This window comes from Pristis pectinata, chromosome 1 (genome assembly GCF_009764475.1).
Source record: "Pristis pectinata isolate sPriPec2 chromosome 1, sPriPec2.1.pri, whole genome shotgun sequence".
NCBI classification, from domain to species: Eukaryota; Metazoa; Chordata; class Chondrichthyes; order Rhinopristiformes; family Pristidae; genus Pristis; species Pristis pectinata.
The window spans coordinates 9,617,700-9,633,876 of record NC_067405.1 but is presented as its reverse complement, the minus strand read 5'-3'; the positions used below and the strand labels follow the sequence as shown (position 1 = coordinate 9,633,876).

The 16,177-nt window shown below is 43.5% G+C and overlaps 1 protein-coding gene across 4 annotated transcripts in view; it reads left to right on the top strand.

Moving 5' to 3' along the window:
* The window catches only part of hspbap1 (hspb associated protein 1), a 117,775-nt gene extending 104,233 nt beyond the window's left edge, over positions 1-13,542 (top strand). For all 4 annotated transcript variants that reach the window (XM_052017113.1, XM_052017103.1, XM_052017124.1 and 1 more), the window contains 2 exons: positions 6,802-6,912; positions 10,836-13,542. In XM_052017113.1, coding sequence (XP_051873073.1) covers positions 6,802-6,912; positions 10,836-11,324 — 600 coding nt within the window. In that variant the 3' untranslated portion in view covers positions 11,325-13,542. The remainder of the gene's footprint in view (positions 1-6,801; positions 6,913-10,835) is intronic.
* Positions 13,543-16,177: the final 2,635 nt, after the last annotated feature.

Below are 16,177 nucleotides of genomic sequence, written 5' to 3'. Positions count from 1 at the left end.
AAGTACCACAGCTTGTAACTACTTTCTGTAGCCAGCTAAGAGTCTTTCAATTCTTGTTTGGGGCATTTTCACCCATTCTTCCTTGCAAAAGGCTTCTAGTTCTGTGAGATTCTTGGGCCGTCTTGCATGCACTGCTCTTTTGAGGTCTATCCACAAATTTTTGATGATGTTTAGGTCAGGGGACTGTGAGGGCCATGGCAAAACCTTCAGCTTGTGCCTCTTGAGGTAGTCCAGTGTGGATTTTGAGGTGTGTTTAGGATTGTTATCCTGTTGTAGAAGCCATTCTCTTTTCATCTTCAGCTTTTTTACAGATGGTGCGATGTTTGCTTCCAGAATTTGCTGGTATTTAATTGAATTCATTCTTCCCTCTACCAGTGAAATGTTCCCCGTGCCACTGGCTGCAACACAAGTCCAAAGCATGATCGATCCACCCCCGTGCTTAACAGTTGGAGAGGTGTTCTTTTCATGAAATTCTGCACCCTTTTTTCTCCAAATATATATTTGCTCATTGCGGCCAAAAAGTTCTATTTTAACTTCATCAGTCCACGGGACTTGTTTCCAAAATGCATCAGGCTTGTTTAGATGTTCCTTTGCAAACTTCTGACACTGAATTTTGTGGTGAGGATATCAGGAAAGGTTTTCTTCTGATGACTCTTCCATGAAGGTCATATTTGTGCAGGTGTCGCTGCACAATGGAACAAGCACCACCAGTCCAGAGTCTGCTAAACCTTCCCAAAGATCTTTTGGAGTCAAGCGAGGGTTTTGATTTGCCTTTCTAGCAATCCTACGAGCAGTTCTCTCGGAAAGTTTTCTTGGTCTTCCAGACCTCAACTTGACCTCCACCGTTCCTGTTAACTGCCATTTCTTAATTACATTACGAACTGAGGAAATGGCTACCTGAAAACGCTTTGCTATCTTCTTATAGCCTTCTCCTGCTTTGTGGGCATCATCTATTTTAATTTTCAGACTGCTAGGCAGCTGCTTAGAAGAACCCATGGCTGCTGATTGTTGGGACAAGGTTTGAGGAGTCAGGGTATTTATAAAGCTTTGAAGTTTGCATCACCTGGCCTTTCCTCACGATGACTGTGAACAAGCCATAGCCCTAACAAGCTAATGAAGGTCTGAGACGTTGGTAAAAGTTATCTGAGAGCTCAAATCTCTTGGGGTGCCCAAACTTTTACATGGTGCTCCTTTCCTTTTTTCACTCTAAAATTGTACAAACCAAAAATAATACACTAACCTTGCTTAAAATGTTGAAAAGAATGTTTCATCTTTAACTTTATGACTTTTGGAGATCAGTTCATCTTCTACTTACTTAACTATTCACAGTAATAGAAATTTTGACCAGGGGTGCCCAAACTTTTGCATGCCACTGTATGTTTTCACTTAATATTTGCATAAACAGAGAAATTATTGCACATACATTATTCTGCACTGAGGAACTTCTTCCACTCATTTTCCCAGGAAGATTTTACATTTACTGGCCTTGGCTGCTTGGCTGAAGAGGAGAGGTGTGATGTATGTCCCTGTGCTCACAATTCAGCCTTCTTCCTCTTAAAAGTCCCTCACTTGCTTCCACTCCAGGTCCGAGTTGACTGATGAGATCAATATGGAACCTGAGATGGGTCAAGGCTTACTGACAGACAGGCGGTGGGTAGTTTTTGAGGCTCCTTCCGCAGTTTACGTCAGGTACTCTGTGTTCGGGATGCGTGGAATCAGTTCTCAGTGGCACCCTGAATGTTGTTTCTCCACTTGGACTGGTCATGGGCCAGGGATTCCGGGGAGTGAGTGGAAATATTGCTTATTTTTAAGGATGCCTTGAGTACATCCTTGAATCTATTCCACTGTCCACTGGGTTGTCTCTTCCCATGACGGAGCTCGGAATAGAGTGTCTGGTTCCAGACTCTGGGTGTCAGGGTTAGAAATGGTGTGGCATGTCGGTATTGGTATTGGTTTTGGTTTACTATTGTCACTTGTACCAAGGTACAGTGAAAATCTTGTCTTGCAAACCGATCGTACAGGTCAATTCATTACACAGTGCAGTTACATTGAGTTAGTACAGAGTCCATTGATGTAGTACAGGTAAAAACAATAACAGTACAGAGTAAAGTGTCACAGCTACAGAGAAAGTGCAGTGCAATAAGGTGCAAGGTCACAACAAGGTAGATCGTGAAGTCAGAGTCCATCTCACTGTATAAGGGAACCATTCAATAGTCTTATCACGGTGGGGTAGAAGCTGTCCTTAAGTCTGGTGGTATGTGCCCTCAGGCTCCTGTATCTTCTACCCGATGGAAGAGGAGAGAAGAGAGAATGACCTGGGTGGGTGGGGTCTATGATTATGCTGGCTGCTTCACCAAGACAACGAGAGGTAAAGGCAGAGTCCAAGGAGGGGAGGCTGGTGTCCTTGATGCACTGGGCTGTGTCCACAACTCTGCAGTTTCTTGTGGTCCTGGGCAGAGCAGTTGCCATACCAAGCCGTGATGCATCCAGATTGGATGCTTTCTATGGTGCATCGATAGAAGTTGGTGAGAGTCAAAGGGGACAAACTGAATTTAGCCAACAGTTGTAGAGTCACAGTGTTCTACAGCACAGAAACAGGACCATCGGCTCATCACATCCATGCCGACCCTTTTGCCCACCTACACTAATCCCATTTGCCTGCATTAGGATCGTATCCTTCCATGGCTTGCCTGTTGAAGTGTCCGTCTAAATGTCTCTTAAACACATTGATTGTATCTGATTCCAACACCTCCTCTGACAGCGCATTCCTGGTATCAACCACTCTGTTTAAAAAAAACTTACCTCTCAGGTCCCATTTAAAACTCCTTCCTCTCACCTTAAACCGATGTCCTCTTGTTTTTGATCCCGCTGCCATTGGAAAAGGATTCTGACCTTCTACCGTATCTGTGCCTCTCATAATCTATCAGGTCACCCTTCAGCCTCCTTCATTCCAAGGAAAACAAGCCAAGCCTCTCCAGTCTCTCCCCAGAACTAGTCTTCCAATTCAGGCAACATCATGGTGAATGTCCTTTGTACTCTGTCCAGCACAAACACATCCTTCCTATTAATGTGGCGACCAGGACTGCATGCAATACCCCAGGCACAGCCTAACCAGTGCTTTGTAAAGTTGTGACATAACGTAACGGTGTTATCAGGGCTTTAGAGACACCATGAAGCATGATGAATGGAATAGAAGCACTAAAGGTGAATTATTTACTCATCTCCAAACGTTCTTTGTCAAATAAGCAAAGTGGCAGTGCAGATGGTTGTGATTTGCAAATTACTGTGCCTGTGTAGCATTTGGGGATGAATGCATTGCATTATCTGCATGCCTATTTATATCAGTAAACATTTACAGAAATGCATATTCATGCAGTCAGTTAGCTGACTCTTGTTGCAGCATTGTCGTCCGCAGTGCCATGCGTTTAAAGGTCTCGACTTTTAATGGACCTATAAACCTCTAGCTGGCATAAACATAAATGTTCATTGTGCAGAGTAATGTAAATTTATGAGTGTGACCTTTTTTCTAAATCACAGACTGCTTCAACATGTGTTTAGTTAATTCAGGTCACACTCTGCACTAATCTGTCATGGTATGTATTCTATATTTACAAATTCTGTGCTCAACAACTGCAAATAAAGCACACGGCAATATTTACAGTCCTGAAAGAAGAGTTTAAGAGAATCAAAGTTCAGGAACTGGCATAGAGAATAATAAATCACAGTTGTATTTTGTTTTAAAGTTTCCATATTATGTTGTATTACATAATGAAGGGAGCCAGTCACACTTTCAAACATTAGCAAATCTTCACATGCAATGATGTAATGTTATATGTGTTAACTCCAGAAGAAAAACATACAGCGATGAAATCACTGTCAGGAAATAAGCTACAAAAGAGAATGGAAAATCTCTCTCTCTCTCTCTCTCTCTCTCTCTCTCTCTCTCTCTCTCTCTCTCTCTCTCTCTCTCTCTCACTTTCTCTCACCATTGTGCTTCTTCCTATATTCAGTGTTGTGTGGAAATGAACATGGAAATAAAAAATATATGTGACATACCTGGTGCAAAACTATGATTTTATAGACAATTTACAAAGTGTGCAGTGGAGAGATGTGAGTGAGGAAGTTTAATAACAACAATCTCGATATGAATGGGACCCAGGAGAGTCCCACTGTGTATATTATGCTCACAATATAGTGTAGTGTTGTCTGCACTAAATCACTTGTGCTTTGCTGTAGGACAACAGTAAATACATTGGAATAATTTCATCAAAGCAAGTGGAAAACATACCAATGTATGCTATTGTGGTTTATATGGCTACTGTGACATGGGTTGTAAAGCAGCAGGGGTTTTTATGATTTTCACGATATGAGGTAGGGAGTGTAAGATCAAGTGTAACACATCATCCATACTCTTCCTCAAGTATATTTCATTATCAATGCATCATCTTGAGCAAAAAATATTTGTATTAAATTCCCCCTATCTGCTTCATGTTAAGGAATGCATTTGCCTAATCTCCTTGGACTCTTGTCTTTACCTCTCGCTGTCTTGGTGAAGCAGCCAGCATAATCAAAGACCCCACCTACCCGGGACATTCTCTCTTCTCCCCTCTTCCATTGGGTAGCAGATATAAGAGCCTGAGGGCACGTACCACCAGACTTAAGGACAGCTTCTACCCCACTGTGATAAGACAATTGAACAGTTCCCTTATACAGTGAGATGGTCTACAACCTCATGATCTACCTTGTTGTGACCTTGCACCTTATTGCACTGCATTTTCTCTGTAGCTGTGACACTTTACTCTGTACTGTGCTGTTATTGTTTTTACCTGTATTACATCAATGGACTCTGTACTAACTCAGTGTAACTGCACTGTGTAATGAATTGACCTGTACGATCAGTATGCAAGCTAAGTTTTTCACTGTACCTCGGTACAAGTGACAATAATAAACCAATACCAATACTTCTGTACAATTATTTAGAGCAAAAAGAGATCTGATATCTATAAACAAGTCAATGGAAGTGAAGAGATGGGCACAAAGCATTAATTATAATAGAATCTCAAGGGTACCAGCCGGGAAATTATGTTTCAGTTGCATAGTCACACCCAGACTGAGCTCTGCAACCCAGGAGGAATATATTGGAAGAGATCTTACCAGATTAATAATGGGGTCTAAAGGACTGAATTAAGGATAGTTTGCAAAGCTATCTGTTGACTGCTGTTCTCATGAAGTTAGAGGATCAAGGTAATGGAATTGAGAATGATGAAATTGTTCGGTCGTTGGTGAAGAAAATTTGTCTTCTCTAATGGGGAAATCCAGTGGAAGGAAGCCCTTGAATTAAATCAGCAAAGACTGTTCTGCACACCAGTAATACAAATCTGTAACTCACCCAAATGATTCCAAATGCTGGGGATCGGCTCAGTGTTTCAGGATGGAAGTAGGTGTGTATTTCAATCTGGCCTTCACGGCACATCCCAATAGCTCAGACTCTACACAGACTTGACAACATTAACAACACATTATGCAGACAAAGGAGCTTAACTGCTCCTTTACAGTCACTTTATTTCACCCTACCACAGAAATTCCCTTTGTTCCAGCCTTTGCTGTCCACCATCTCCTCTGTTACCCAACCCAACTTGTGTCTCTCTTCCTCAGTTCTGATAAAGGGTCCCAGGCCTGAGACATTAGTCATTTCTCTTTCCACAGATGCTGCCCGACCTGCACTTTTTCCAGCACTTTCTGTTTTTGTTGTATATTTTAGGCTGGTCTATAGAACAGAAATGGAGCAAAAGTATGGAAAAGGAGTTGAATGCATCCTTGATCTAATTGAACAGGAGAAACAAGCCATTCAATCCTTCAAGGCCATTTCTGTTTCTAATAAGAATACATTGTAGATTTTCTCATCTGAAATTTAATTGTAATATTGAAAGGGGTAAACCAGAATTAAGGTAATAATTTATGCAAGTGCTTATAAAAGAAGTCTCTGTCTCTCTGTAGAATAGAATGAAGATCAGGAGTGATGAAATGCTGTCATCATTTCTAAATGGAAAATGGTGAGCACGCATCTTTCCAGTCTTGGAAACTGAGATGGGGACAGCACAATAAGGCAGCCAGATACTTTCAAGTTAGTTTAAGACAAAAGAGACTGCGAGAGAGTAAGGAATAGGAGCAGGAGTAGACCATACAGTCTCTAGAGCCTGCTCTGCCATTCAGCACAGTTGAGGTGATCTGATATTGGCCTCGTTCCATTCTTTGCCTGTTCTTCAGAACCCTCATCTCACCCTCACCTCACCAGCAGTCCAAAAATATATCTTAGCCCTAAATATGACTCTGCCTCAACAGAGGTAGAAAATTCCAAAGGTTTACAACTCTCTGAGAGGAGAAATTCCTCAGAGAACTTCATTTAAAAGACTTTTGGATAGGTACATGGAGCTGAGAAAAATAGAGGGTTATGGGTAAGCCTAGTAATTTCTAAGGTAGGGACATGTTCGGCACAGCTTTGTGGGCCGAAGGGCCTGAATTGTGCTGTAGGTTTTCTATGTTTCTATTTCAGTCTTATATAAGTGACAACTTATTCTGAAACAATGCTTCCTAGTTCCAGATTCTCTCAAGAGGAGGGAAGCAAGTCCTGGCAGTGTATAGACCGTAACTACTTGTGCTGCATTTAAGGTTGAGATTGACTATATTTCTTTTTAAGAAAAAAGTTTGTTCTGTTGCTCGTTCATGGAAAGGCGCACAGTCCTTTCCCCTTCTTACTTTACTGACGATTGTGCCTCTGATTCTGTTCCACTCCGTTTCTAGGGTGATGATGACGAAGCCAGAGTTGGGGAGGCATTGACTCGGACAGTGGTCTGTGCTCTGAAGTCTGCAGATCCTGGTGCTGACACTGCCAGCTGGCTGAATGCCACGGAGGTGCGTGAATCTGTGTTTTAATCTGTTGAAGCGTAGACACAGTGTGGATAGAAGATCGGCTGACTGGCAGAAGGCAAAGAGTGGAAATAAAGGGGGCCTTTTCTAGTTGGCTGCCGGTGACTAGTGGTGTTCCGCAGGGGTCGGTGTTGGGTCTGCTACTTTTCACCTTGTAAATGATTTAGATGATGGAATTGATGGCTTTGTGACCAAGTTTACGGATGATGCAAAGGCAGGTGGAGGGGCAGGTAGTGTTGAGGAAACAGGGAGTCTGCAGAAGGACTTGGACAGGTTGGGAGAATGGGCAAAGAAGTGGCAAATGGAATACAGTGTAGGGAAGTGTACGGTCATGAACTTTGGTAGAAGGAATAAAGGCGTAAACTATTTTCTAAACAGGAGCGAATTCAGAAATCGGAGGTGCAAAGGGACTTGGGAGTCCTAGTGCAGGATTCCCTAAAGGTTGACTTGCAGGTTGAGTTGGTAGTAAGGAAGGCAAATGCAATGTCAGCATTCATTTCGAGAGGACTAGAATATAAAAGCAAGGATGTAATGTTGAGGGCTTAAAAGGTGTTGGTCAGACCACATTTAGAGAATTGTGAGCAATTTTAGGCCCCATATCTAAGGAAGGATGTGCTGGCGTTGGAGAAGGTCCAGAGGAAGTTTACAAGAATGATCCTGGGAACGAAGGGGTTAACGTATGTGGAGCAATTGATGGCTCTGGGCCTGTACTCGCTGGAGTTTAGGAGGGATCTCACTGAAATCTACCGAATATTGAAAGGCCTGGATAGAGTGGATGTGGAGAGGATGTTTCCAGTAGTGGGAGAGTCTAGGACCAGAGGGCACAGCCTCAGAACAGAAGGGTGCCCCTTCAGAACAGAGATGAGGAGGAATTTCTTTAGCCAGAGGGTGGTGAATCTGTGGAATTCATTGCCACAGACAGCTGTAGAGACCAAGTCATTGGGTGTATTTAAAGCAGAGGTTGATAGATTCTTGATTAGTGAGGGTGTCAAAGGTTATGGGGAGAAGGCAGGAGAATGGGGTTGAGGGGGAAAAATAAATCAGCCACGATCGAATGGCAGAGCAGACTCGATGGGCCGAATGGCCTAACTCTGCTCCTATGTCTTACGGTCTCAGTTACCAAACTCAAATGTAAATTCCACCAGCAGGTGTTGGAATCGAGTAACTGTGTGCACTTTCAGAGTGAACTGTGGGCTTCACTGCTGATTTGTTGATGGCAGTACTCCAGTTTACGACTGATGACACAGATACCCAAGTTAGTGACTACTTGTGACACAGTTGGAGCTTATTATGGAAGAATAATAATAAGCATAAATATGTGGAGCATAAAGTGCAGGACAGCAGGGAAAGGACTGGTTCAAAGCTGATAAGACACATGGCTGCTGTGATGTAGCAGACAGGAACCGAAGCAAGTACTGAGGATGCTGGAAATCTGAAGTGGAAGCAATTAAGGGCAACTTGTCAAATAACTGTTGGCTGGTGCGAATAGAAAAAGTGCTGAGAGTCCATGACTGGTCAGTAGCACACGATCTGCGGATTGTCCTTACTGAATGTCATACAGTTATACAGCACAGAAACAGGCCCTTCGGCCCAGCATGTCCATGCCAACCATTAAATATCTATCTCTGCAAATCCTATATACTGGGTCTGTCGCATTCTATGCCTTGGCAATTTAAGTGCACATCTCAACACTTGATTGTTGTGAGAGCATCCTCCTCAACCAGTCCCTCAGCAGTGTATTCCAGATACCAGCCATCCTCTCAGTGAAAAGGTTCTTCTGATCCACTCTGTACCCTCTAGTTCTAGACTGCTATGGGGAGAGGTTTCCTACCATCCACCCTGTCTATGTTTCTCGTAGTTTTGTATCACCCATTCAGGACGCCCCCCCCACCGTCCCCACCCCACCGTTCAGCTTCCTCTGCTCCAAGGCCATTAAGCACAGCCGAGCTGGACCTCTCTCATAATTGAAACGCTCCATCCCAGGCAATGTTCTCATAAGCAGGTCGCAGGTAGACAGTGTGGTGAAGAAGGCTTTTGGCACGCTGGCCTCCATCAGTCAGGGCATTGAGTATAGGAGATGGGACCTTATGTTGCAGTTATACAAGTCTTTGGTGAGGCCGCACCTGGGGTATTGTGTGCACTTTTGGCTACCCTGTTATAGGAAAGATGTCATTAAGCTGGAAAGAATGCAAGGAAGATTTACGAGAATGTTGCCAGGACTCAAGCTCCTGACTTATAGGGAAAGGTTGGGCAGGCTAGGACTTTATTCCTTGGAGCGTAGGAGACTGAGGGGTGACTTTATAGAAGTGTATAAAATCATGACAGGCATAGACAGGGTGAATGCACACAGTCTTTTTCCCAGAGAAAGGGAATCAAAAACTAGAGGGCATAGATTTAAGGTGAGAGGGGAAAGATTTAAAAGGGACTTAAGGAGCAACTTCTTCACACAGAGAGTGGTGCATATGTGGGACGAGCTGCCAGAGGAAGTGGTTGAGGCAGGTACAATAACAACTTTTAAAAGACCCTAAACCATGATCTAATTAGGACTAACAGAATGAGATGTGGCAACCTCCTGTGCTGTAAATTTCTATAATTTTATGTATCAAAGTATTTGATAATTAGTTCCAAATTTGTGCTAATTAGGTAATATGAATGGTGGCAATGATTGGTGCATATTCTAACAGCCAGTCTAAATAAAAAGTGTAACAGTTGAATGCTTCAGGCATATTTGTATTACACCTGCATAAAATGTAAATACGTGTAAATTATAGATATCCAAAAGCAAAATAGTGCAGATGCTGGAATTCTGAAATAAAACCCAGAGTACAGGAAATACTCCGCAGGTCGGGCTGAAGAGGTCCCTTTCTGTGCCGTTCGATTCTGTCAAGCAAGAAGGAATTAACTGTTATATCCAATGACCTTCATTCAAAAGTGTAAGAAATTAGAGAGAGAACATGTTTTTGGTTGCAGAGAAGGTGTGGGAGTAGAGGGAACAAAAGGGAGGGTGTGTGATCGTGTGGAGGGGAGGAGAGGTTGAATAACACAAATAATGATGGTGCTGGCTGAAAGGGGATGGTAGAGGTTACTGAATAACAGAGGGAGGTGTGAATGCAGGATCTGGAATCACCAAAAGAAAACAAAAAGAAACTGAGAGCTGAATCTCAGTCACATTGGGGTGGAGCAAACTCACCAGTGGAAGTCAGTGTCCTGAGATCATCAGCAGGTCTGGAACCACAGTCCAAGCTGCACTGATTAACTTCCAAGCTGTTGGCCAGAGAATGATCCCCAGACTACGCTGGATACAATCTGAAATTGTTGAATTTGATGTCGAGTCATTGTACTTGGATAGGAGGTGAGATGCTGTTCCCTGACCTTGCATTAGGCTTCACTGCAACAGTATAGGAGGTCAAAATAAGAGGAGGATAACGAATTAAAGTTACACATGAAAGCAGCTGACCCTGCAATATGTAAACTCAATGGAAGTGTTCTGCAGAAGTGAGTATGGGTTAGTAACATAGTATGGTTTGGTAACATAGAGAGTCCCTGTGGTGAAGTTTTTCATTATAGTAAACTTTGCATTGCACCTGTGAACACAAGTCATGTGGCAATAAACTCAACTTTGACTTTGAACACCAAGTGCAGTATTCTAAACTGCAAGTGCAAGTAAGTCACCCTTTCAGGTGTTTTTTTTTGTTTTATTTTTATGGTTGGGCTGGAAGGGAGGTGGTAAGAAGGCAATCAATGCTGCCTCTCCTGAGGTTATATGACAGATACCATGAGAAAGTGTGGGAATTGGTGAAGGCAGAATAGTGGAATAGAGCATCCGGGAGGGAAGAGACCAAAATAACAAGTGTACAGATTTATAATTCTACATATTAACTGTATTTTGTGTGTGTGTGTGTGCATAGGCTGCAGTCACATCGTATGAAACAAACCTACACTACATCAACCTTGCAGTTCAAGCCTGCTTAGATAAGGCAAAGACCCATCGCCCAAACTGCATGAAGGGAAGAGGCCAGTCAGTGCAGCGCTCCTCTGGCCTTCCAAAGAAGAGAAAAGGCGATTCAGAAGCAGCAGAATCTACGGCCGCGGATGGACCAAGGAAACTTGCAGAACCTAAAGCTGGCCTGACCACCAACATCTGTTTTGGACCCAACCTGGTTCCTGTTCGGCAAGAAGCTGCTGCTTCAGCAAAGGACCGAGTATCCAGCGTGTCTGGGGATCATTCTCCGGCCAACAGCTTGGAAGCTAATCAGTGTAGCTTGGATTGTGGTTCCAGACCTGCTGATGATGACAGGAGACTGATATCCACTGATGAGTTACTAAACTGCTTGGTCCACCCTGATGTGATCCACTTAATGACTGAGATTCTGCTGGACAGGCATTGTTCTCATTAGTCTCACCAGCTCATTAATGTTACTTGTCACTTTTTGTTTTGGAAATTCATTATTAATAAGAAGTGTTTGTCTCAACATATCAGTGTTTTAAAAATCATATGCATAGTGTGCAAATAAGAAAGTAAACTATTTGGCCCCTTAAGCCTGCTCCATTATTCAGTAAAATTGAGCCTGATCTTCTACCTCCATTCAATTCTCAATCCCCTTATAAAGTCCACAAACGCATCAGCCTCAGTTGTTATTAAAGTTCTCAACTGCCTTTAAGAGTAGAGAAGAAAAGAGATTTACAATCCCTGGGTGAAGACTTATTCCTCATTTCAGCCCCAATGGCCTGCTCCTTATCATGAGACACTATTTCTCTGCGGATGATGCTTGGCTACAAACCTTAGCGTCTGTCGTCACAATTTTTACTTGCATTTCTCTGTCTTTGTTCACCACTAGAAATTGCTGCGCCACTTACATCGATGTATTTGTAGGTTCTGGCAGCCAGATCTAGTCAGTGACCTGTTTTTACACCCAGTGTACACATCAACATCATGCTTATCAACTGCAGTAATACACTAGAATTTTGGGAGGAACTGTACTATTTAAGTTCACACTTCCCATGCTCAATAGTTTTACATTAGAATTAGAGTCTAAATTCACCTGTGATCTGAGTTTATTAAATATAAAACAGGGTAAGATTTTGGAGACACAGGGGACTGCAGATGCTGGAATCTGGAGCAAAAAACAAACCGCTGGAGGAACTCAAGCAGGTGGAGCAGCATTTGTGGGGGGTGGGGGGAGGAATTGTTGACATTTCAGGTTGAGACCCTGCGTCAGGACTGAGAGTGTAGAGGGAAGATGGCCAGTGTAAGGAGGTGTGAGACATGGGCTGGCTGGCAGGTGATGGGCAGATGGAGCTGAGGGGAGGGGGATGGAGTTGGGAGGCAGGTGTGCCTCTGCCTTTGTCTCCACCTGCCTCTCTCTCCCAACTTCTCTCTTACCATTACTATTCATTCTTCTGCCCCCTTCCATCGAGCAGAAGATACAAAAGCTTGAAAACGGTAGTGTTGGGCAGGCATGGTGGTGTAGTGGTTAGCATAACGCTATTATAGCGCCAGTGACCCGGGTTCAATTCCCACTGCTGTCTGTAAGGAGTTTGTATGTTCTCTCCGTGTCTGCGTGGGTTTCCTCTGGGTGCTCCAGTTTCCTCCGGGTGCTCCAGTTTCCTCCCACATTCCAAAGACGTACGGGTTAGGAAGTTGTGGGCATGCCATGTTGGTGCCGGAAGCGTGGCGACACTTGGGGGCTGCCCCCAGAGCACTCTATGCAAAAGGTGTATTTCATTGTTTCAATGTACATGTGACTAATAAAGAAATGTTATAAAAAATACACACACCACCAGGCTCAAGAACAGCTTCCATCCAACTGTTATAAGACACTTGAATGGACCCCTTGTACGATAAAGATGAACTCTTGACCTCACAATCTATCTCATCATGGCCCTTGCACCTTATTGTCTACCTGTACTGCACTTCCTCTGTAACTGTAACGCTATATTCTGCATTCTATTATTGCTTTTCCTTTTGTACTAACTCAAAGTACTTATGTTTTGAAATGATCTGTATGGATGGCATGCAAAACAAAGTTTTCACCGTATCTCGGTACATGTAACAATAATTTACCAATTACCAACTTCACCCCTCCCTCTCCTCCACCTGGCTACCCACCTACCCATCATTCTTCTCCCCTCCTCGATCCACCTATCACATACTGATCCCCATCTCACCCTTCCCCCTCTCCTCTTTACCAGCTATCTTCCCTCTACACTCTCAGCCCGAATGCAGGGTCTCGACTTGTGTCAACAATTCCTTTCCCCCAACAGATGCTGTTAGACTGACTGACTTCCTCCAGCCATTTGTCTTTGTGTAAAATTTTGTACTTTGAGCAGGTCTTTGCTGTGACAGTCTCATTACCAGATGCTTGAGCATCTTGAATCCAATTATGATTGTTTAAAATATATACTTGTTAATGGGCTGGGTGTCTGGTCACCCTGTCGGAAGGAGCAAGCTGGAAGTGGCAACTAGGCCTCAGCTGGTGAATCCTGAGGCCCTGCCCTGTAAACCTGTAAACTCACCTTTGTCAAAGGAATTTAAACTATTTTAAATGACAATTAAGTACCTTTCAGATAAGTTTTGAATAGTTTTTCATTTAAAAAAACAATGCTGAAAGTTAATTAAAAACAATGAAGATTTTTTTTTAACATTTAAATCTATTTACCTGTACTTTCTCATTCAAAGATAAGAGGCATAGATCAAGTGGACAGTCAAAGACTTTTTCCCAGGGTGGAAATGGCTAACACAAGGGGACATAATTTTAAGGTGATTGGAGGAAGATATAAGGGGGATGTCAGGGGTAAGTTTTTTACACAGAGGGTGGTGGGTGCATGGAACACACTGCCGGCAGAGGTTGTGGGGGCATATACATTAGGGACATTTAAAAGACTCTTAGATAGACGCATGAATGATAGCGAAATGGGGGAGGACTATGTGGGAGGGAAGGGTTAGATAGATCTTAGAGCAGGATAAAATGTTGGCACAACATTGTGGGCCGAAGGGCCTGTACTGTGCTGTAATGTTCTATGTTCATACGTTTGTGTTACTGGCTGGCTCCCTCCCCAAGGAGTGGCTTCATATTTCAGGTGAGATCCCTGCCTTCACTTCACCCTTCACTACATCAGCGCTCCATTAATGGGCTTCATGGTGGGTCTGGTGGCAGTGTGGTAGGCCAAATGTGCAGGCTTCTCGCTCCAGCTCATCTCCAACTTTCTAGTTGTCACCCCCAGGCACAGAAGTGGAGGGGAGCTGAATAGGGAGCACTCAATAGCTTTTGGTTCTGGACGGATCTGCTGGCTTAAGGTAAACACAATCCAACACATTGTTTCTGGAGGCATTTAAAAAGTTTTAGTTCTGATTTGCCCTAAGATTTTTCACGTTAATCCTTGTAAATTCCCACCCCCATCATTTGATTTCCGTGGTTTTCTGTCATGTTTGTGCTGGTTGGATCATGGAATAGTTGCAGCTCAGAAGGAAGCCATTCGGCTCATCATTACCTGCACCAGCTCAAAACGGTGCACATCATTAATTAACACTTGTCAACTATGCGCAGGAATTCAAATTTGACTGTTTTTGAGGGGACGTCAAATGTATGTACAGGGGCTCCCTGGGTTTGGAATGACCTGATTTATGAAAATCCGACTTCTCCCTTATGCAAATTCTCCCATAGATTTTTAAAGCATTTTTCAAGCTAGTATTAACAATAAAATGTTTCATGGTATTCATTAACAACTGGATACAGTATATATTTCATTATTTTACTTATGGGTAGTGATAGGGCGATTATTCAATGCAATGAAAGAATTATAGCAAGTGTATGTAGAGCAATAGGGTATGGGTTACTGCAGAAAATGGACTTTTCTGATTTACAGAGATATCAGCTTACGGACAGTTTTCAGGAACAGAACCCATGGACTGCCTGTACTCTGTATTCTGTAATTGTTTTTACCCTGTACTACGTCAATGCACTGTGTAATGAATTGAACCATAGAACAATACGGCACAATACAGGCCCTTCGGCCCACCATGTTCTGCCGCACTTCAAACCACACCTAAGACTATCTAACCCCTTACTGCCACATATCCCTCTAACTTAAATTCCTCCATATGCTTACCTAACAATCTCTTGAACTTGTCCAATGTATCAGCCTCCACCACCACCCCAGGTAGCGCATTCCATGCACCAACCACTGTCTGGGTGAAAAACCTCCCTCTGACATCACCCTTGAACTTCCCACCCAATACCTTAAAGCCATGTCCTCTTGTTTTGAGCATTGGCGCCCTGGGAAAGAGGCGCTGGCTGTCCACTCTATCTATTCCTCTCAATATCTTGTATACCTCTATCATGCCTCCCTTCATCCTCCTTCTCTCCAATGAGTAAAGCCCAGCTCCTTTAATCTCTCCTCATAATCCATACTCTCTAATCCAGGCAGCATCCTGGTAAATCTCCTCTGCACCCTTTCCAACACATCCACATCCTTCCTATAATGAGGCGACCAGAACTGGACATAATACTCTTAAGTGTCGCCTAACCAGCGTTTTGTAAAGCTGCATCATCACTTCGCGGCTCTTAAACTCGATCCCCCGACTTATGAAAACTAACATCCCATAAGCTTTCTTATCTACCTTATCCATCCACGAGGCAACTTTCAATGATCTGTGGATATGAACCCCCAGATCCCTCTGCTCCTCTACACTGCCCAGAATCCTGCCATTTACTTCAAGGTGGAGTACAGAGTGGAGTTCGTCCTTCCAAAGTGTACTACCTCACACTTCTCTGGATTGAACTCCATCTGCCACGTCAGCCCAGTTCTGCATCCTATCAATATCCCTCGGCAAGCTTCTCCAGCCCTCCGCACTATCCACGACACCACCTATCTTTGTGTCATCTGCAAATTTGCTAACCCACCCTTCCACCCCCTCATCTAAGTCGTTAATAAATATCACAAAAAGTAGAGGTCCCAGAACCGATCCCTGTGGGACACCACTAGTTACAGCCCTCCAATCCGAATGCACTCCCTCCACCACAACCCTCTGCTTTCTACAGGCAAGCCAATTTTGAATCCACACAGCCAAGCTTCCCCGGATCCCTTGGCCTCTGGCCTTCTGAAGAAGCCTACTGTGCAGAACCTTGTCAAACGCTTTACTAAAATCCATGTAGACCACATCCACTGCACTACCCTCATCAATCTTCCTGGTCACTTCCTCAAAGAACCCTATCAGGCTTGTGAGGCAAGATCTTCCCTTCACAAAGCC